General features: G+C 41.6%; 2 protein-coding genes and 1 non-coding gene across 4 annotated transcripts in view; all 3 read left to right on the plus strand.

The window, feature by feature from the left end:
- Positions 1–4321, plus strand: part of camkvl (CaM kinase-like vesicle-associated, like) — a 33898-nt gene extending 29577 nt beyond the window's left edge. Inside the window, exons 7-12 of the mRNA XM_062427439.1 lie at positions 345–420; positions 587–723; positions 1055–1133; positions 1228–1315; positions 1634–1642; positions 2858–4321. Coding sequence (XP_062283423.1) covers positions 345–420; positions 587–723; positions 1055–1133; positions 1228–1315; positions 1634–1642; positions 2858–4321 — 1853 coding nt within the window. The remainder of the gene's footprint in view (positions 1–344; positions 421–586; positions 724–1054; positions 1134–1227; positions 1316–1633; positions 1643–2857) is intronic.
- A 1440-nt stretch (positions 4322–5761) lies between these two features.
- uba1 (ubiquitin-like modifier activating enzyme 1) lies at positions 5762–21272 on the plus strand. Of its 2 annotated transcripts, none has more exons than XM_062426804.1 (26): positions 5762–6058; positions 9255–9371; positions 9466–9524; positions 9656–9824; positions 11324–11458; positions 11546–11652; positions 11746–11836; positions 11936–12068; positions 12159–12256; positions 12665–12811; positions 13100–13276; positions 13435–13542; positions 13648–13728; positions 14818–14970; positions 15880–16045; positions 16168–16364; positions 16817–16881; positions 17003–17198; positions 17923–17997; positions 18099–18288; positions 18432–18517; positions 18635–18727; positions 19095–19286; positions 19675–19776; positions 19877–19977; positions 20089–21272. In XM_062426804.1, exons 2-26 carry the CDS (start codon positions 9255–9257, stop codon positions 20222–20224), a joined length of 3174 nt encoding a protein of 1057 aa, XP_062282788.1. In that variant the 5' UTR covers positions 5762–6058; the 3' UTR covers positions 20225–21272. The 2 variants fall into 2 exon arrangements, with proteins under 2 accessions (XP_062282788.1, XP_062282787.1); XM_062426803.1 differs by lacking the exon at positions 5762–6058 and adding an exon at positions 7487–7694.
- LOC133989408 (small nucleolar RNA U6-53/MBII-28) lies at positions 19434–19554 on the plus strand. Its single transcript, XR_009926546.1, has one exon. It is a non-coding gene; the product is annotated as a small nucleolar RNA U6-53/MBII-28 (small nucleolar RNA).
- Positions 21273–21483: the final 211 nt, after the last annotated feature.

Genomic DNA, 21483 nt, shown 5'->3' on the forward strand with positions numbered 1-21483 from the left:
TGCTCTCTTTTAATCTCCTCTCATCTCTGTACTGTCTTCCTCCTCTCCTTCTCAAAGGTTTATGTGAGGGCAACTTAGAGTGCAGAGCTGTGCTTTGGCCCACCTCTTTGTGGTGAAAGGCCAGGGTACTTATTCATAACGCTGGGCCAAGTAATTAGACATATAAATAAGGAAAGGGAACAGAGGCCCTGACAGGAAAAAGAATGAGATAAGTACAGTGTGAAATGGGAAGCACTTTCCTGTGCAGGGTAGAATTATGAATGTGGTGGGCTGGTTTATAAATGAAAACCCAGGCCACTTGAATCTCTCTTCCTTTCACTTGTCTTCTCTTTGCTGTCTCTCAGCGCCTGAAGTAGTGGCTCGTCACCGATATGGTCGTCCTGTGGACTGCTGGGCTGTGGGCGTCATTATGTTCATACTGTGAGTCTCCATAACTAATTACTAAAGCTATAGCTAATCTTGCAAAACAATGCAAATTGAGTTGCATATACATTTTCAGGTGAATATCCAGGAGTTGTTGTTTTTTGCATGGTTTTAAAATGATTTCCCATCTTGTGTCTGCTCTATGTATCTTCCCCTTTTGCAGCTTATCAGGTAACCCTCCTTTTTATGATGAGACAGAGGAGGAGAACACGGATCTACATAATCGCATCATCTTCTGTCGCATTGTTGCTGGTGACTTTGAGTTTGATTCTCCATACTGGGATGACATTTCACCTGCAGGTACATGGCTCCACCACAAGATGGCAATAAATACCCAATTCCAGTTGAGTTTTCAGTGGAAGTGTTGGTAGTAGAATTAGAAAAAAAGTCTACTCTATGTTTGCCCATCCATAGCCTGAATTTAAAGTAGCAAAAGGTAAGATATTTAATGTCATATAGTTCAAAATTACGATCATATATTCTTACTCTTCGAAAACAAATGGTTAATCAACATCCAAGAAAATGTACATTATCTGTTCAAGAAAAAAAAGAATGCCTTTTGCTATTTTCTTATTTCAGATGAGGGACCTTAAATTAACCTTTTGCCTTTTTGTTGCTTCTTTTCTTTCAGCCAAGGAGCTTGTCTGTCGACTCATGGAGGTGGATCAGATGCTGAGAATCACAGCACAAGACGCACTTTGGCATGAATGGTAATTGTGTGCACATCATTTTTTAAGATTACCAAAACTTTGGCACACACCTACAAGCCTTGCACTCACTTACTGACTTTACGGTCCGTTTCAGGATTGCAGGGAATGGTGCATCAGAGAAGAACCTGAAAGATGGTGTGTGCGCCCAGTTTGAGAAGAACTTTGCAAAGGCCAAATGGCGGGTATGAATTCTCATTTATTTTATTCTCACTTTCTTTGTGTAGTAGTACATTAAGTTGCTGATGATAAGTAGCAGTAGGAACAATAAAGATGACCACATTGAAAATGACACCAGGGAAATTGGTTTATTTATAATTATGATTGTGCATAATATGCTTTTTCAGATGTTTTGAATTTGAATTATATATTGATGATCATAAGAATGTCATGGTAATGTAAATGCTGGAGACCAAGTGAGAGGAAATCGAAATGCTAGTGCTGACCTAACAGCATAAGTAACAGCCATAACCCTCTTCTCTCTTTCCCCATATGATTCCCAGGAGTTGAAGGTATTGTAGCTCATTGTGAGGGAGAGTGGAAGGACAGAGCATGGGCAGAAAGTCACATTCAGTCTGGCATGATTCAATAACAAAACATCTTTTTTAAGGCTGAACATCTTGAATTAAAAAGGTATTTACAGTTAAAATAGTCTATGATAATCGACCAGTTGGGAAGCTCTTCAAATTAAACCTCAGCCAGCCTTGAGATGTATTGATCATGTTTTGACTGGTGAAGCTCTCGTCATACGCTCTGTTCCTGCCCACTGTCACTCTGCCTATCCCAGAAGAGATCCATCCACTCTGCCCCACTTTTCCTCAATGGATTAGATCAAGATGTTCAAAGTGGCCTACTCTGCTCCTTTCTTACTCCTCATCTGCACTAGTTTGTGAGACCAGATTGTTACAAACAAGATAATGATCAACAGCAAGAAGGTTTGCTCATTATTTGTGCAGTTTTTAGATTAGTGTAGATAAGGAGAGGGCGAAATGGAAAGGATATGAGGGATGTAGGCCACTGTGGACTATTGAAATGAAGTGACTTGAACTTTAAGGCCTTCTGTCATTCCTCTTACATGAATCCTGGCTCATTGCCCCATACTGTACCTCAGTGTTACATTCAAGTCATACTTAGAGCTGTACAGAAGCTGCTCAGTCAAGCTGTATTTCAATCAGTGATGTTGTTCTGTCAAAATGGCTTTTCACTTCCAGAGAATTAATTCCTTGGTTTAGAATCAACTTTTAAGCTCATACGTTTTCCCTGACTCCTTTGATGTTTGTAGATTGAAAGGAGACATGTGAGTTTAGAAATGAAGGAGAAGGAGATTTACACTCACTTTTTCACCTACCTTTTTCAGTCAACATGCAGACAAGGAGTTGCTTGGGAAGAATGAGTCTTGAGATTGATTCAAAGCAGGGTAAATTATGCTGTATCATCCTGGAAGTAAATAACTTGCACTATTCCTTCTGCACTGTTCACTTCACAATAATCATATCTCAGCGCTTAGTAAGATGATGCTAAATCATGGTGCCTTGACAAGCTTTTTGTGAAATGCTTGTCTTCTAAGCTTATTTTTTAAGCTTGGCCACAACTACAGTATCAAAGTTGTTTTCTTCTTCTTCTAGGGAAACAAGTCAACATGGGTGTTCATGCAAAAAGCAATACATTGTAAATGCAAGTCTATTTTATCCTTCTGTCTTTTTTCTCTGCCTCTGTCTGTTTTGCAGAAAGCGATCCGTGTTACCACCTTCATGCAACGACTGAAGAATTCAGAGGCACTGATTGACAGTTCAGCTGAAGCACAGGGCAGTGAGGAGGCAGGAGATGGGGAAGGGTGTGTGTCCCAGGGGACAAGTGATGAGGGAGAAAAAGGGGCGAGTGATGGAGGAGTGACGTCAAGTGTGTCTTTAGAGGTAACTGTTGAAAATAGACCAGCAAGTATTGACCAGGATGGAGAAAAGAAGGAGGAAGCGAAGATGGGCATAGGCCCATCTGTAAGAATTTCCCCATTAGATAATCTGGATTCTCTCTGCCAATCAAATGCAGCCCCCAAACTTGCACAGGAGGAGCCTGATAAGCTTGGTTCAAAGAAAGCAGCAGGTGATGGAACCAGGAAAATAGCTGCCAATTTAGGTCAAAATAAAGTTTCTCCAGAATCGACACCGACCCCAGTGGTGACCCCTAAACCCACCAAGGTGACAGACGATATTTCAGGCACTAAACATCCGTCCACCTCCCCTGATCCTAGCAGCAAGCGTAAAATGGCTGCAACACTCCATGGACCTCTGCCCACAGCCTCTGCTGCTTCAGCAGCCTCCCCTGAGAAGAGGCCAGCAGCCACGCAGAAAGAGCAGAAGGATGAAAATGATGGGAGCTGGTGTCAGACCCAACTACCTGAGGCAGTGGCAGAGAGGTCAGTGGGAGCATCGGTCACTCCAGCGATTGGGCCTGGAGCTGGGGTGGATGCAGGTCCAGGAGTTAGTTTAAGGGGTGATGCTAGCCCTGTGATGAGAGGGGATAGGGATACCAGGAAAACAGACAGATATAGTGCTGAGTTTAGCATAGCCAGGGCAGGCCCTGCAACAGGACAGGGTTGTTATACAGTAGGCAGCTCTGCTAGTTTGGGCCGTCATGCCACACCATACAACCCAGAAGTTGCGCCTGTAGGCATGGGGATAGCAGGGAGCTATGGGAGTCCGTACAGTTCTCTGTATACATCTGGAGGAGGGATAGGGATGTACGGGACTGGGCTTCACCCTGGAGCAGGTGGAAGTAGCACCACATGCGACTGGCAAATGGACAGTGTGATTGAGCAGATAGAGAAGCAAATGGCTGCTGTTCTGGAGAAGATTGAGGGAGACATGCCCTCGCTGCTGGAGCAAATCAGTGACTGCCCTCCTGAACCACCACGTGCACGGAGCACACATGCCTCACCCGCCACCTCCCGTGCACGCCACTCACAACACTCCTCATCTGAGAGCTCAGCCACCCCTCCACCTCTTCCTACCTCTCCCAGGCCTGCACTGCCTTCTCTCCCTCGCCTTACTATCCCTCCTCCATCCTATCCCCCACCCTCCCCACCTACACAAGCCTCCCCCCAGGCCATGGGAGAGCAGGAGGACAGGGGTGGACAGAGGGGTGCTACTCGTTCCAACCAGTCGCCCAGAGCTGGGATGGGCAGGGGGCTATGAAGCAGGTGTACATGATGCAATTGTGGAAACTGTATTTGTGGACAAATAAAGCATATCTTGATCTCTCTTGGTCTTGATCAACAGTTTAAACTTGAGGGTTTAAAGACTTACCCAGACAAATCATCCACTTAATCCCCAGAAGAATAGTAACCATGCAGTGTTATTTGGTTGATTGAGATTGAGGCGATATCACAGTAACCAAGAACAACATTTCTGCATCTTAAATCCAGAATGTGTGCATCATATGCTCACCAAACAACCTCCTCATGCTGGAATCCAAATCCTCAGTGCAGTTTGAAAATGTTGCCACTACACAAATAAGAACAGCATGGTACAATTCTCAGCTAATAGTGAGAGTGAACAGCCAAGGAAGTGTTATGATTTGCATTATCCACTACAAATTGTAAATACAGATGAAAAAATCTGAGTTCTTAATTCTTGCTCTACTCCCATGTTGTAAACTTCCTCATGTTTAAAAATTTACTTTTTTTCAGATCAGCTCATCCCATCTCATTATTTTTGTTCCTTTTATTTATGTAGCTATTAATTCTATAGTGAAGTTGCAAAATTGTGAGCTTGCAGTCATGCAGTTGTACAGAAGTATGTGAAACTGGACTGATCAAGCCTTTTCACTGAGATTTGTTTAATCATATATTGTATTTAAATTTGAACCTTCACTTAAAGTCTTGCGAGTTGCTCCACTCCAGCAGCTGGCTGGGTAAAAAATCTCTAAATGCGAGATATTGTACAAAGGCTGCACAATAACACACGTGCAAATGCACACACACACACACTACCCCCTCCCCCTCCCTTTTCCAAAGTTCTCCAAGAAACTTGCCCGTGAAGTTGGTTTTCCTTTTTCTTCAATTTTGTTTTTGACACATTCATTTGGTACTGTTAATTGGACAGTAATGTCTAGTTGCTCCTTTTTAGCTTCAAGAGTGTAAAAAAGTGTTGTTGTTTTTTTCTGAATTTCATTCTGCTTTTGGATCTATGTAGCTCAAGGTTATGTGCTTTTCTCCTGAACAAGTGTTGGACATCCACTATTCTGTCCCTATAAAACTGTGCTCTGTTTGCAAGTCTTTCAATAAAAGTCTAAAATTAAGATTTTGAGTGTTTTTTTGACGTAAGATCATAACTATAAAAACGGTTATTTACATTAAAGTATCTCTAAAATATAATGGGAATTGTGGAAAAACTGCTTTTTAGTGATAGTGCAGGTAGAACACGCCACGCCTACAATTCCCATCTGGCCCTGCGTGAACTTCGGACTAGTCTATTCGGGAAGCTACAGGGGTGTAATAAATATTCGAGGTTCCAAACACTGAACATCTGATTGAACCACGCAGTAGTGTATAAGTCAATACACATTGGATTTCTAGGTTATGTGGTTGGAAATTAAAAGTGGATAGTAAAATCTAGTCATGACATATGGATTTGATTAAGTTTTCGGGGGACCCCCCTCGACCGTAGTGATGGTCGTGACTGTAACGTGCACATGTTGCTGCTTTGCTTTGCTTTCAACTGAAATAGAGTGAGGGGAAACGGTCCGGGAACAGCCGGGCAGGCAGCCGTCCAGCGGAAAAACTCACACACAGCCCGCCACCCTGACACACTTTTCAGTTCGCCACCAACGGCAGAGTTGAATTGTCACGTTGTTTGTTAGTTTTTTATTTTTTGCTTAAATACAAGCCGATTTTTTAATACTACAGATCAGGCCGAGTACTATCGGATGTGGTAAGTTCTGCACACTTGTGTAAGCTCTCGTCTTGGTCATGTTAGCCCCAGCTAGTTGGCTAATGGTAGCTAGTTAGCTAACAGAGCGGCACAAGAAGGGAAAAAGTCGTTGGGTGGCTAGATAGCTTGAAAGCTAGCTGCACACAAGCTAACAACTACGCAGTCGTTTGATCTGCGTTATTGGTAGTCGTTAACGTTAGTTAGCGTCGGCTAACTGAACCATTTCAGCTCTCCAGTACGGCTAACTGGAGCCGCTCTAAAACAACTCTTACCGTTAAATTAGCATTTGCACATTTGACGTAAAGAGACTGAGGTGTTAATTAATGCTCTGTGATAAGTAACGGTTACTGGAAAGCTAGTTTGCTACAATCATTAAGATGTGCGCAATGTTAAGAGGCAGCCACTTGGTAACTCGCATCACGCAGCGTTTGTTAGGACCCTACCGGCAGTATTTCATACCGATAGGTGCATTTTGTTTGGTAAACGTTACGATAGCACGGTTGATGTTACCACAGTAACGTTATCATCTTAGCTTGGCAAGTTAGGCAGTCTGTTAACATGACATAAATTATTATTAGTCGTTTCAACTCCAATAAAAATGTGTTTTTTGATGATTTGACACTAAGAAGATGAGAATGGGTATCTCCCCTCGACATGTGTACCCGAGAATATGCGGCCCACTCTTTTTCCTGGGCCTTTGTCATTTACCAGGCACCCCCTCCCCCAATACTCCTCCTCTTGCAAGGAATGCTCACCCCTAACCTCAATGTGACTGAGGGCCCAGACGCTCAGCATCACTACAGCTAGAGCAAATAGCCCTATCTAATGTTTTACATGGCTCCATTTAGAATTGCAGCGCCATCAAACAATCATTTAGTGGTGTGTTTTGTTGAACTCAGGAAATAGGGTATCTCTTCAAAGACTCGGTAGAATATATCCAGTACGTTTCTAAGACCCTAAGAAGTGTTATTTCCTTTCATAATGCATTGTGGTCCCTCTGGTGTAAGCTTTTGTGTATGCAGTCTAACATTAGCTCCACAACGAGTCGGCTTCACAAAGATGCAGTTATTGATGTGTGAGTGCTCAGTTGACTAATAATAGTACACACTTGGTATAAACTAGTCTTCCTTGCACTTTATAGACGTGCTTTGTGAGCGTGTTTAAAAAAAAATAATATTATTATTATTTTTTAGAAGAATAGTAGTGTGTTTCTTGCAGTTCATTGTACAATAATACATGGCATGCATCTTCTGGCATCAGTGGGGCGGGATGAAAGCGCGTTGGCTTCAGCTTCCCAGCCAATGAGCTACGGGCCTGGGTGAGCAGCGTGCTCAAAAGCCACCCTTTCCTGTTGAATATTTCAGCCCATGCGTCACAGCTCCTCCGCCCCTTTCTCCCCATCTGCCATTTTGGTTTTGTTCCCGTCTGCAGTCGCAAAGCCAGCAACGCAATTACATAGGAGAGTCTCTCAGCACAACGACATAGTGACTCGACAATATAGCGCAGACTACCTTAAATCCCGCATCTCGTTTCTCCTCTTTGTACTAATATCGTCGAAATCATCGTTGTTACTGACATCTAGACACTGCGGGAGAGGAGCGGGTTCGCATTGGGAAGGGCCCGAGAAGGATTATTGGTAAGAAAAGAGAAATCAATGGAGCACGAGTGTAATGGCTAGTCTTTCATTTGCAGAAATTGGATCATAGTGAGCGATAAAGTTAAACGTTGTGTGTGTGTGTATTATTATTATTATTATTGTTTTAGGTTGGGTGCTGAAACATTGAACTGCGTCGATAAGAGGAGCTGTGATGGCAAGCTGTCAAAATAAACCCCGTTGCTGTCTTTTTGCGAGCAGGTTGCAACATAGCATACAGCTGCTAGCTAGTTAAGTTGTGTGTCTGCACTGGGGGTAATACAGGCCTCAGCCGGGCTGCTAATGGAGAGAGGCTGGCAGGCTGCTGTTTTCTTACCTCCTAAGTTATTAATGTTACGACTCCTGCCAAATCACTTAACTTGATTAGTGACACGCAGCTTACTTAATCGGTTTCTTCTTCGTGGTGGTGACTGATTTCCACCGTTTTCTTTAAACCTTAAGTTTTTTTGTAAAATGGGGTTTGTTACTTGCTATAAATTGTGTTGAGCAGATGAAGTAATGTCACAGTAACAGTACTAACTAACCGTGGCCGCTCGGTGCTTTGCTGTATCATGCCGGATGCCTTCACTTTCATCTTTGACGAATAGCTACTGTTTAGGTAACGGTATAAAAAACATATTTTGTGTTAGCTAGTCGTATGTACTTAAACTAGTCCCGGCTCATTTTTATCATTAGACTTTGCAGGGAGTTTTTTTTTTTTTTTAATAAATGTGTAAGCTGGACTTTGGTTAGTTAGCTGCATTGGATGCGGAAATTGTCGCTGATCATGTTGGCCGAGTGGGGGGATTGTGTTGGAGATACTGCGGCCTGTTTCACTTCCCGAAGTGACTCGGTTTGTCTGGATTATTGTGTTAATCACGGCGTGCCTCTGCGTGTTATCATTAACCGATTATTATCGCTAATAAGCATGTCTGTAAGTATATTTTCATACCGATGATAGCTGAGTGGCACCGTCCTTGTGTCCACACCTGCCAGCCCCTGTGAGGTGTTACTCACTTTACCGCAGTGAAGTTTTAATGATTCAGCTCTTTTTGTTGAAACGATGTTGGGGGGTCCTTACATACCGCTATAATAAACAATAGTGCTACATAAACAAGCCAGCGCTGTCTCTGAGCATGAAAAGGACTGATAATGCTGCTATTCATGTCTCTTCCCAGGCTCAGTTCGTTTTCTAGCAGATTTGTGTTTGGCCTGCAGCCAGCCCAGCTGCTCCCTAGGCTAGAAATCCTTTCTCTACATGAAGGTGATTGGGTAGCATTTAACTTGGATACTTCTCATAATGGAAGCGTGGCAGTGAATTATGTTTTCACTTATTTGAGTCTATTGGGTTTTTTGGGTTGTCTTTTTTTAAACCCCTGCGATATAAGCGTGTGGACACTGGGTTGCCTCTTAGTTTAACTGTTGAAGCTGTCAAACTTAAATTATTTCATATATCCATTGTAGATAAATAACTTTGTAAAGTGGGAGGGTTAAGTGCCAGGTGTAGCTTGTTCTTTCTTGAATGTCGTGTAAATGTTCTTAATGGTGTTTGTTGATGCACAGATGTCCAGCTCGCCGCTGTCCAAGAAGCGTCGCGTGTCAGGAACAGAGACGAAGACGGGATCCCACTGCTCCTCCTCTAACTCTGTCAGAACTGATCTGTCCCACACACCTGCCAACGTAAGCACAAACACATTATACAAATACATACACTTTGCTAAAAAAAAAAAAAATGTACACAAACTGATTGCAACCCCTTCTGTGTCTTCTAAAGGGCATGGCTAAGAATGGCAATGATGCTGAGATCGATGAAGGCCTGTACTCCAGACAACTGTAAGTCTTCTCTCTTTGTCATTTTTGTCCTAATCAAAGAAAATAAATAGAATGAAATATTTTCAGTATTCATCAGGCTAGTCATTAAACACTGCATAGTTGTGCTAATGTTAGTTTCTCTCCTTCTTTAGTTACGTGTTGGGCCATGACGCTATGAAGCGCATGCAGAACTCCAATGTCCTGGTCTCTGGTATGAGAGGTCTTGGAGTGGAGATTGCCAAGAACGTCATCCTTGGAGGAGTTAGAAGTGTCACTGTGCATGATCATGGTGTGGCAGAATGGAGGGACCTTTCCTCTCAGGTGTGGAAGCATGCACAGATATTCCTGTTTTGTAGTAGTATAATTTGTTTGTAATTTTGTTAACTCTGTGATTTAGACAGTGGGTTCACTCAGTCATTCATCTGGAGCTCTATAGTCTTTGAACCTGATTACAAAGTGCAGCCAGGCTATATCTGTTATGAGTCACACATGTTTTATTGTTGCCATCCAAAAAGAGTGCTGCAGCCACCCCCTCCCTTGCTAACCATGGGCTGACCCAGATTTATCAGTGGGTGGCCTCTCCCTGGGTCATAATCACAGTAGAGCTAAGGCCTGTTTTAGGACATTATTACAGTGGAAAGATTGTGTTGGTCTGTCAGCCTGTGACCCTGAATTCAGATGTGTCTATTCAGCGCAGATACACGTGTGAACGGACTGCTCAGGTGTGTTAATTCAGGAAGCCCAGCAAACACCTCTTTGTTTGTAAATTCAGAGGAAGCAAAACAGAGGAGTGTGATTAGAGTCATATGTCAGCTGCTTCTATCATCATCATCATCCTGTCTCAGTTTAACCTTGTGCTCTCACACATTTCTATTTCAGCTGCTGGCAGTTGTCCCAAGGTCCCTTTCTCAAGTTTAATTAAATAGCCAGTGTATATTTCTGTCACTTACTTGAGGTGTCATCCATCTTAAAAAAGAAAAGAAGTGGACTTAAATCAACCACTTTCAAAATCGATTTTTTTCTCTCTGATATGGTCTTATTCCCAAACTAATTTCAAATTTTTTTTTGTACACCAGGAGGAGAGAGTTTTACAACGACTCTTCTATCTGGTTAAACCTGTCTGTCGGTTTCACATTTTCCAAACTGACATAACCTGTACAGACATGGTCAGGGATTGTACGGCAGGATTTTGAATGTAATACAACAATTATGTAAATGTTGTCAAACTTCTAAAGCATAACTCAATTATTTGATTAATTAGTTGAAAATTGATTAATATGTGAGTTGTGGATTTTGTTTTTCAAACAAACGGCTGCTTAAATGTGAATATTTTCTGGGGGGTTTTGTCTTTTATGACAGTAAACTGAATTTCTTTTTGGTTGTTGACAAAACCAGACATTTGATGACATAATCTTTGGGAGACAGTACACATACCCAGTACTTAACTTTTTCTTTTTTTTAAAACAACATTTTATGACGTTTTCTGGACCTAACATCTAATCGATTTAATTAAGAACATTTTTGACAGTTTAATCCATAATGTAAACAATGCTTAGTTTCAGCACTAGAAAAAAACCTGTATGTTCTAGTGTTTCGTCCCTTAGATTATCCTAAATTAAAAAATGGCTTTGACCTCATTTTGTCAGCCAACTGAAAGAAGATGGTAAAAGGATTACAGTTATTTCACTTGACTTTTTTTCAGATTTATTGATGTCTCCTTTATTGCTATATTTGGCACTAGCTTCCTGGTTTTGGCAGTTATTTCTTGATTTACTGGCATAATTTCTTACCCTACATTACATATTATTTTGTGTGGTCAGTTTTACCTTCGTGAGGAGGATCTGGGGAAGAACAGGGCAGAAGTGAGTCAGCACCGCTTGGCTGAACTCAACAACTATGTTCCTGTGACAGCCTACACTGGAGCACTCACCGAAGACTATGTGACCAAGTTCCAGGTATAACTTTGGTAGAAACTAGCCCCCTTTTAATTTCAGCATTTGAAAAGGAAAAAAAGTGTTGACGTTTCTCTTTTTGCGTCAAAGGTGGTAGTGCTGACTAACTGCACTCTGGAAGAGCAACAGACTGTGGGAGAGTACTGCCACAGCAAAGGAATCAAGCTGATTATTGCAGACACACGTGGTCTGTTCGGGTAAGATCCTGAACATTTGTTTACATTGGAGTGTGTACCCACTTGATTGTCTGACGCTGTCTAATATTTATATTCATACACTCTGTTTTGTAGCCAGCTTTTTTGTGACTTTGGTGAGGAGATGGTGGTGCATGACACCAATGGAGAGCAGCCATTGAGTGCCATGATTTCCATGATTACCAAGGTTAGTGATTACAGCAAAGCCAAGTATTTTCACACAACTTTCTCACTTCTGAATGAATGTCAATCTTTTTTTTTTTTAAACGTTTGTTTGTTTCTCCAGGACAATGCAGGTGTTGTGACATGTCTGGACGAGGCCCGCCATGGCTTTGAGAGTGGAGACTATGTCACCTTCACAGAAGTCCAGGGTATGACAGAGCTCAATGGCTGCCAGCCTGTGGAAATCAAAGTTCTGGGTAAGCCCCATTTTCCATTTCAGAAAGACATGCTTTGGTTCGTCTGCTTGTCACTGTTACAAATTGGCACGATTTGCTCTCTCTGTTCAGGTCCTTACACCTTCAGCATCTGTGACACAACTGGCTTCACAGATTACGTAAGAGGAGGAATTGTCTCCCAGGTCAAGATGCCCAAAAAGATCGCTTTTGTAAGTGGCTGCCATTTTCCACACCACATTATGGCACAGTGACATAGAAGTAGATTTCAGGATTCCAGGATTTTGCTGTTTTTGTATGATTTATTGACGCCAAAGATGATTTTGCTGCAGCTTTGATTTGTTCTTTTCCGAGCAAAATTGCAGCAAATGGGGAAAATTATTTTTGATATTTCTTGAATTTGCATCAATTATAATCGCAAAAGCTCATTTTCCTGGCAGGACAAATTATAGACTTTATGGAGTGTGACCCTAATTTTCTGATATTTTTTGCTTTGTTGCATCTGATCATCAAAATGACTTTGTGTAATCAATACACAATACTTATACTACCTGTTGCTGTCACAGGTGGAAACATTTGTGTTGACCTTACTGTCTTGCATGCATGTCTTTGCTGTGTAGAAATCCTTCTCTTCCTCCTTGACTGAGCCAGAGTTCGTGATGACAGATTTTGCCAAGTTTGAGCGTCCAGGACAGATGCATGTGGGCTTCCAGGCTATCCATGCCTTCCAGAAGAAACACAACCACCTTCCTGCACCTTGGGGCCAGGTAAACCTCACTCATGTTGGTTGGAATACTACAGTGGATTGAAGTTGTATTGATTAAATAATGAATATGGAGTTAACCTAATCTTTTGCTCCATGTGATGATGGACATTTTGACTGTTATTTGGTGCAAGTTATTACTGTTGTCAGTGTTGTCCTTCTGAATTAGATAACTTAATTTGACCTATCATTTTATGCAGAAACCAAAATCACCATAGAATTACCCATAAATATTAAAAAATATATAAAGTATTTTGTGACATTTGGTAACATGCTGAGTTTTGTATTTCAGGCTGATGGTGAAGAGCTGTTGGCGTTGGCCAAGGAGGTGAACTCAGCCCAGACGGGATCAGCTAAAGTGGAGCAGTTGGATGAAGCTCTGATTAAAAAGATTTCATTTATTGCTGCTGGTGACCTGGCCCCTATCAATGCCTTCATTGGGGGTCTGGCTGCACAAGAAGTGATGAAGGTCAGTGGGGAGCTGTGCAAATTAAAGCAGACAGGCCAGTTTTACAGTGTCTACCATTGTTCTGTGTTTATATTTTCTAGATCATACTACTCAAACATGAAGTGCCCCAACTCAGTCATAAATGCTTTTTCATTTTTACATACTCTTTATTCTTTTAGGCATGCACAGGAAAATTTATGCCCATAATGCAGTGGCTGTACTTTGATGCCTTGGAGTGCCTGACTGAAGATGATGGATTCAGTCTCACAGAGGAAGAGTGTGCCCCTGTATGTGTTCAGAGCAAATCACACACACTGATACACAAGGCACATGATGGTGACAAATGGTGTTAAACCTTTTTCCTTTTTTTGCCTCCCATCTTTTTCTCCCAGAGGAACAGTCGGTATGATGGGCAGATTGCAGTGTTTGGCACCAAGCTGCAGGATATCCTTGCCAAACAGCGCTACTTCCTGGTGAGTCAGCCAATGAAAAACTTTCGAACACCTCCGCTGGCATTCTGTTGCTAAGGGAAATTTACAGGATGGGTCTGCTTATATTTTTCTCTTGTCAACAAATCCCTAAAATATCAAAACCAGCAATGATCCTCTGATAAATTATCCTACTAACAAGAAAGTGTCTGCATAGTTAAAGCCTGAAGATTTTTCTCTGTGCAATAAACGTCCAGTCCAGTTCACTCGTTGACATGGTCATTTATTATAGAGCTGTAACAATTAGTTGATTATTAACTTAGTTGACCAACATAAAATTAATCAGACTATTTTAATAATTGAGAGGTTTTTTGTATAATAAGAGAAAATTCAAATTCTCTGCTCAAAATTGAATTTCTGGTTTCTTAGGTCTTTTTATAGTAAACTGGACCTATTTTAGATTATAGGCTGTTTGTCAGGCATTAAGGTTGCATCTTGGTCTTTGGGAAGTGATGATCACCATTCTCGGGCATTTTTCTGACCTAACAACTAAATCAAGAAGATGATAAACATGTTCATCGATAATGAAAACGATCATTAGTTGCAGTCCTAATTTATTACCATGAACATGGGCCTGGTGGTTTATTTTTAGTAGATCCCACATACACTGTCCTGGTGCTATAAATAGGAACCAGAGCATCAAATCCATGGCTGAAAATGGTCTCTGACAAATGCATTATTTACACCAGTTTGAGGAATTTTGGCTAAAAACTACAGAGCTCTCCTTTTAATAAAATTATTAAGGCTTTTTTAAAAGATGAAACTACATTTTCTGACCAGCACGGGGAAAAGGGGCAATACATAACAAGCAGAATAACAATGTTGGTGTCTTTTTGTGGGATTTGTTGACAATAGCAAACACAGAATATTTCTAGCTGTATCCTTCAGCAATGGCATTTCTGACATTGCTATATTACAATATTTTTGACCAGGTATACTGCAGGCACCAACATCACTATGGGAGAATACATGGATATCTCTATAGAGAAACGCATGGTGTTAAATGGGGTCTTTTAAATGAAATGTCCAGTACAGTTTGGATGACTTAACTCATTTTTACTTTGACCATGCCAGGTTGGAGCTGGTGCCATTGGCTGTGAGCTCATGAAAAACTTTGCCATGATTGGACTGGCTTGTGGGGAGGGTGAGGTCATTGTGACAGATATGGACACCATTGAGAAGTCCAACCTCAACAGACAGTTCCTCTTCAGACCCTCAGATGTCACGGTCAGTATTGTCTCTGTTCAGCTGTTGGATAGGAAGTACGTAGTGCACATAAGTTCTATATGAATCGATTAGCTTTGATATTTCCGAGCAGTGCTGCTTATGGATTTCCTGCGTTGTAACTGAGTGCACTTAATCAAAGTGCTGCTAATAGATGATGTTATGTTGTAACATTAGATGGAGGAAGCAGAAGGCCTTGAGTCATCACTGTTTATTCCCACTGAGTATTATTTCGAGGTGTGATAAATAAAGATCAGACTTTATTTTCTCAGAGGGAGATTTGTCTTGGACAAAAATGGCTGCTGTACCAAATAACTCAACAGTAGTAGACATCCTACATCTTATGAATACCTTGATTTAAATTTGTGTTTTAGATTTGAACACTTTAACTGTAACTGTTTAACTGTCTAAATATTGTAACGTGATTGCTTCATTTTATTTAAGGGCAACATTTTGTACAAATGAAATTGTACATTAAAGAACTGGGGTCATCTTTGGATTTATAGACCAGAAATAATTTTAACAGGTAAAATGTCTACATTTGACTGCTAGACCCTCTGCTCATGCTGAGCAGTGTGCAGAGATAATTGCTGCATTCATACACCAGTCTTTGCTAATATGAACGCACAGACCACCGCCTCAGGTCTTTATTGGACAATGAAGCAATCCTGTGTGAGCAAAGAGTAGTTAGCCCAGCTAGCTGGATAGCGGAGTCAGAGATGCGCTCATTCAGTTGTCACATTCCTACAAAAATCTCACGACTGACAGAAGTTATGTAGGCTGTAATTGTTTAAATGTCCTTTTTACCATTATTAGTTTTCTGCTTCTTTTAAACTTTGTTCTTTTGTCAGTTTAAATGCTGATTAGTATTTGATCATGATTAATAACATTGATATGCATGTGTGCTAACAGAAAATGAAGAGTGACACAGCTGCTGCAGCAGTGAAGCAGATGAACCCATCCATCAAGATCACAGGTCACCAGAACAGGGTCGGCCCTGACACTGAGAGGGTCTATGACGACGACTTCTTTGAGAGCCTTGATGGAGTGGCCAATGCACTGGACAATGTTGATGCACGTAAGTAAAAGAGTGCAGTCTTTACTGACTAGAAATATCAGATTTAGTATCTTGATGTTTTAAAACTTCTTTTTTGTGCTTCCTGTATGTAAGCTCTTTCTTTTTGTGCCTTTTTTGTGCAGGTATGTACATGGATCGGAGGTGTGTGTACTACCGTAAACCCCTACTGGAGTCTGGTACTCTTGGTACCAAAGGCAATGTCCAGGTTGTGATCCCCTTCGTCACAGAGTCCTACAGCTCCAGCCAAGACCCACCTGAGAAGTCCATCCCAATCTGCACCCTCAAGAACTTCCCAAATGCCATTGAACACACACTGCAGGTCAGTAAATACACAAACACACCAACACACCTGTCTGCTTTTAAGATAAATACAGGCTGAGGCCGGGCAAGTAGAATTGAAATAATCGCATCATTTTACAGTGTCGACAAAGTCAAAATCAGACACTAACTCAGAGTCATATCATTAACTTTGATCTGTTTTGTTTATTTACTTGACCAAAATACATGTAATTATAGTTTTAAAGATGTCATGCCATAGCAATTTTTGATAAAAATTGAATCCTTCATTCAAACATGAGAACTCAAGACTGATGAAATGATGGTGATTTATTGGAGAAACAAGTGACTAACGTTGTTGCACAGCCCTAGACAATTCCACTGCTTCACTCTGCATAAAACTGCTCTCTTTTTTTCTTTTTTGTTTTACACACATACTGCACTTCTGAATTAGTGAATTAAGGGTACTTGTTGTCAATATTGTCCTCTGTTTAGTGGGCCCGTGATGAGTTTGAGGGACTTTTCAAACAGCCACCAGAGAATGCCATACAGTACCTCTCGTGAGTTGACTTCCCTGGCATCACTGTAGTCACCTGCACATATGTACATTGCTTGTGTCAAACTGTTGAAATTACATTGAGAAAAGCTATTTCTTTTGACCTTAATGGACTGTCCTTGCAGAGATCCTAAGTTCATGGAGCGTACGCTGAAACTTCCCGGAGCTCAGCCTGTGGAGGTGCTGGAGGCTGTTTACAAGAGTCTCGTCACAGACTGCCCCCACAGCTGGGCAGACTGTGTAGCCTGGGCACGCAACCACTGGCAGTGTCAATACAGCAACAACATCCGCCAGTTACTGCACAACTTTCCCCCAGATCAGGTACACATTAAGCTCACTGCATTTTGAATATCACAGCTGTTATGAAATCAAGATGTGTTCACTTATAAGCAATGCTTGTAACTGAACACATCTTGATTGTATTGATTAAAATAAAAATCACTGACCACTGGACTCTTGTCACTGCTGCTGTATGAATCTGATCATTCCTCAAATAAGAGTTCACATCACCCTTCTGTATTCATAGCACTGCTCTTTAACTTGTTCTTGTTCTTGTTACTTGATTTTTATACATATTTTTAGATATTGTAGCTGCTACAAGGATTGCTGCCAAACGGAATTTCATTGTATCTCGTGTGCAATGACAATAAAGCTTCTTATTTTAGAATCTCATACACATTATACAACATGTGTACACTTGAAGAATTATGGTTGTTGTGAATAATGCAACACTGCAGTAGGCAGATATGTATTGGCTGCAGTCATTTTCAGGATGGCTTTGTGGTATCAACAAAGTAATTTTTCCATGTCTGATTGACTCAGAGCTGAGCTGGCTGCAATTCTTAAGTAGGAGGTGCCAACATTTAACCACAATGACCTCAGTTGCATGTTGTTTTTTCTCTTCTCTCACCTAAAAGGCACGCAATCCCTTTTTTAAATTACCACTTTAAAATGTAATGGGACATTGTATCTGGTCATTATTATACATTGTCCATTCCAAACCCCAGCTTTTTAAGGGTATTCATTTATGATCTGTGGCTTTCAGCTCACCAGCTCTGGTGCCCCCTTCTGGTCTGGCCCAAAGAGATGTCCTCACCCCCTAGATTTCAGCACTAGCAATGTAAGTATGCATTCATGATGCATTATGTATACCTACATCAAGTATTACTTGCACTGAACTACTCTATCCAGTCTCACAATAATAAGTGCTTTCTTTTGTAGGACCTGCACATGGACTATATAATGGCAGGAGCCAACCTGTTTGCCCAGTCATACGGTTTGCCGAGCTGCAATGATCGTGCAGGTGTGGTCAAGCTGTTGCAGGAGATAAAGGTGCCACCCTTTACTCCGCGTTCAGGGGTTAAAATCCACGTCTCTGATCAGGAGCTACAGAATAGCAATTCCTCTGTTGGTAAGATGCAAATCTGTTTTTGGAGAGGTCATTTATTCAGCTAATGTCTTGTATGCATTGTTTATAATAGCATATACATTAAAAGTCGTGGGTTATTATGGGTGCTGTTAGACATATGTAACCTCTTATCTCTTTGTATTTAGATGACTCAAGATTGGAGGAGCTGAAGGTCCAGCTGCCTTCTCCTGAGACTTCCCAGTTCAAACTCTGCGCCATTGACTTTGAGAAGGTACGCATCTCTCCTCCAATATCCACATTCCTCTAACTGCCTCGAGTATAATGATGGTCTTCATCAACCACTGAGTGTTTTCTTGTTTGCATGACTGGTGGGCTTTTTGTTTAACAGGATGATGACACCAACTTCCACATGGACTTCATTGTGGCAGCATCCAATCTGAGAGCAGAGAACTATGACATTCCCCCTACTGACAGACACAAGGTGAGGGAACACGTTAAGATATAGTATCGCCTATGGGTGAAATGATAACTTACCAACTCCTGATCCTTCATGGCCCATGCTGTAGATGCCTTCCTGAAATGTATGATTTTTCTGCTATTATAATAATTGAGGGAAATGGTTCTGTGACAGTAGCATCCACTGCTTATGGGTGAATCTGACATTGCAGAAAGCCAACACTGTAAATGTCAAACCCACAAAGTCAAAGCTGACATGATGGGAATCTTTGCAAGTCATGAAATATATTTTAATCAACCATCTGTTTCAGCCATTTGCTTCAAATCTATTCTAATAATAATGGACCATCTTTTTTTCTTATTACGTTGGCACTTGTCACCATCCAATCCAGAGCAAACTGATAGCTGGCAAGATCATTCCTGCCATCGCCACGACCACAGCTGCAGTGGTGGGTCTGGTGTGCCTGGAGCTCTTCAAGATAATCCAAGGACACAAAAAGCTGGAATCATTCAAGAACGGCTTCATGAACTTGGCACTGCCTTTCTTTGCCTTCTCCGAGCCCATCGCCGCTCCCAGACACAAGGTAGGCAGCTGCACATTCTGTCACTGCTTGTATTCGACATCTAACTATCCCGAATGCAGGAAAAAATATTTTGCTATTAATACTCCCAATGTGTTTCAAGTGTCATCCCTAAAAAGCAACTCAAATGTAGTCATCAGATGTTTAGAGCTCCAATGATGATACAGCCATGCTAATACTGATGCACCAGGCAGATGCAGTGCATCTGCCTGGGTGCAAGTGAGTTCAACTCAACTTCTCATGCTGATGGCATCAGTGTGTGCTGAGGAGAAAAATATAATTCATAGTGTTTTGTTTCTTAATGACATTTAGTAAATGTTTGATGAAAATGTAGCATGTCTTTCTGTGTGGCTGACATTAGCATTTCATTATCCCAACATTACTTTTCCAGTACTATGAAAATGAATGGACGTTGTGGGACCGCTTCGAGGTCGCAGGGATGCAGCCCAACGGGGAGGAGATGACACTCCGACAGTTCCTGGACTACTTTAAAGTAAGTTCCTGTCAACTCATGTTTTCAGTTTGCCACAATGTGGTTCCATGAGCACAATACCAAACCCTATTTTACTCATTGTTTTTTTTTTTTTTTTTAGAATGAGCAGAAATTGGAGATCACCATGCTTTCTCAGGGAGTGTCCATGCTCTATTCCTTCTTCATGCCTGCTGCCAAACTGAAAGAGAGACTGGACCTGCCGTGAGTACAGCGTTCACACACACGACTATTTCTCTAGTGTGTGGCATGTAAAGTTTAAATGGCTGTTTTGCTCATTGTCATAATGGTATTCCTCTTCTGTGTGTCCTGTAGGATGACAGAGATTGTGACTAAGGTGTCTAAAAAGAAGCTGGGCAAGCATGTGAAAGCCCTGGTGTTTGAGCTATGCTGTAACGACCTGTCGGACGAAGACGTGGAAGTGCCCTATGTCAGATACACCATCCGCTGAGCTCCACACTGAACCCACCCACAGGAGGGTGGGAGTTACGGGGGGGTGGGGGGGGTGGGTGTTCTAAGTGAAGCGTTGAAGTGGGAATTTTGGGGTGGGTGGGTTGATCCAGGTCAGCTGTATTGGATCAATCATTTTTTTTAGGCCTGTGGTTTGTGTAAACCTGTGCCTGAGTGTACATAGCCCCAGTAAGCTGACTTAAGGATACCTGTATTTGTGTTAGGGATCCAGTTGTGCTCGGCTGTGGGAACAGGGGTGTCACGGGAGGAAGGGAGCACGTACAGTGGACCTCCTGATGTTTCTCATTGGCAGAACCTCTTTGCTCAGTTAAATTCTAAGCCTTAGATCTTTTGGTTCTCAGTAACCCAAGTAGTGTTCCTCTGAAACATCCCGACACTCTTAAGGAAGAATGTTTTAATCCAGCAAACTGTCTCCCTTCCACTCTACTGGCTCTCTTCCCCTCCTCCAACCCCTGTTTCTTAGACCTGGCCCCACATTAGTTTTATTTTATTTTTCAGAGATGCACCTCCATTAGTAAAGTTCAGCCAAGAAACCCAAAAATAGTAACACATGTATAAGAATCAATTTTGCCCCAAGGCCATATCACTGCCCTTAATTTTACCTAAAACTCCAAATATTAAACCGTTGAACCTGAAGACAATAAAACCCGACTCAACTGCCTCTCCTGACTGGATAATTATCTGAGTATCTCGCATCGGTAGAATAGGAACCCTTGCCGGTTTGGGGCATCACCAGATGTTTTCAGCACCCATACTCCAACCTCATCTAGCACTCTGTGGCTTCGGAGGGGCTCTTGCACATGACATCAGTTTTTCTCTTTATTCTCTTTATATTTCATGTGTTTTGTTATTTTTTATTTTATTTTCGGGGGGGCAAACAGAGTTTTTGCTCACACACCTCTTAGATCATAAACTGTCTTCTTTCTACTTTGTTAACTCCAAATGACATTACAGTATAAGAGCAAGGCAATGAGATGTATCTTGAAATGGGAGCACTTAGTGTGATAGTGAATAAAGATGTAAAAAAATAACATGACTTGTGTTTTTTATTTCTTGTAAGGTACTGGAGGATATGTGGTCATGTATCTTGCTTAATGTGTCACTTCTGGTTTAACACTTAAGACAAACACGAAATTGTGCGTGTCAGATATTCATAAGGGTTTTCCTGTTTGACCTGCTTCTGGCTCTTTAATCAGAAGTTTCATTATAAAGCATATCCGGGAAGCACAACTTGAATCG

This window comes from Scomber scombrus, chromosome 10 (genome assembly GCF_963691925.1).
Source record: "Scomber scombrus chromosome 10, fScoSco1.1, whole genome shotgun sequence".
NCBI classification, from domain to species: Eukaryota; Metazoa; Chordata; class Actinopteri; order Scombriformes; family Scombridae; genus Scomber; species Scomber scombrus.

Excerpts from the sequence above, each read along its gene's own strand:
- uba1 (XM_062426804.1), top strand. The coding sequence starts at position 9,255 with ATGTCCAGCTCGCCGCTGTCCAAGAAGCGTCGCGTGTCAGGAACAGAG. Across the intron at positions 12,257-12,664 it reads TGCCCAAAAAGATCGCTTTT|AAATCCTTCTCTTCCTCCTT; the intron begins GTAAGTGGCTGC and ends TTTGCTGTGTAG. Across the intron at positions 18,728-19,094 it reads CCCCTACTGACAGACACAAG|AGCAAACTGATAGCTGGCAA; the intron begins GTGAGGGAACAC and ends CATCCAATCCAG.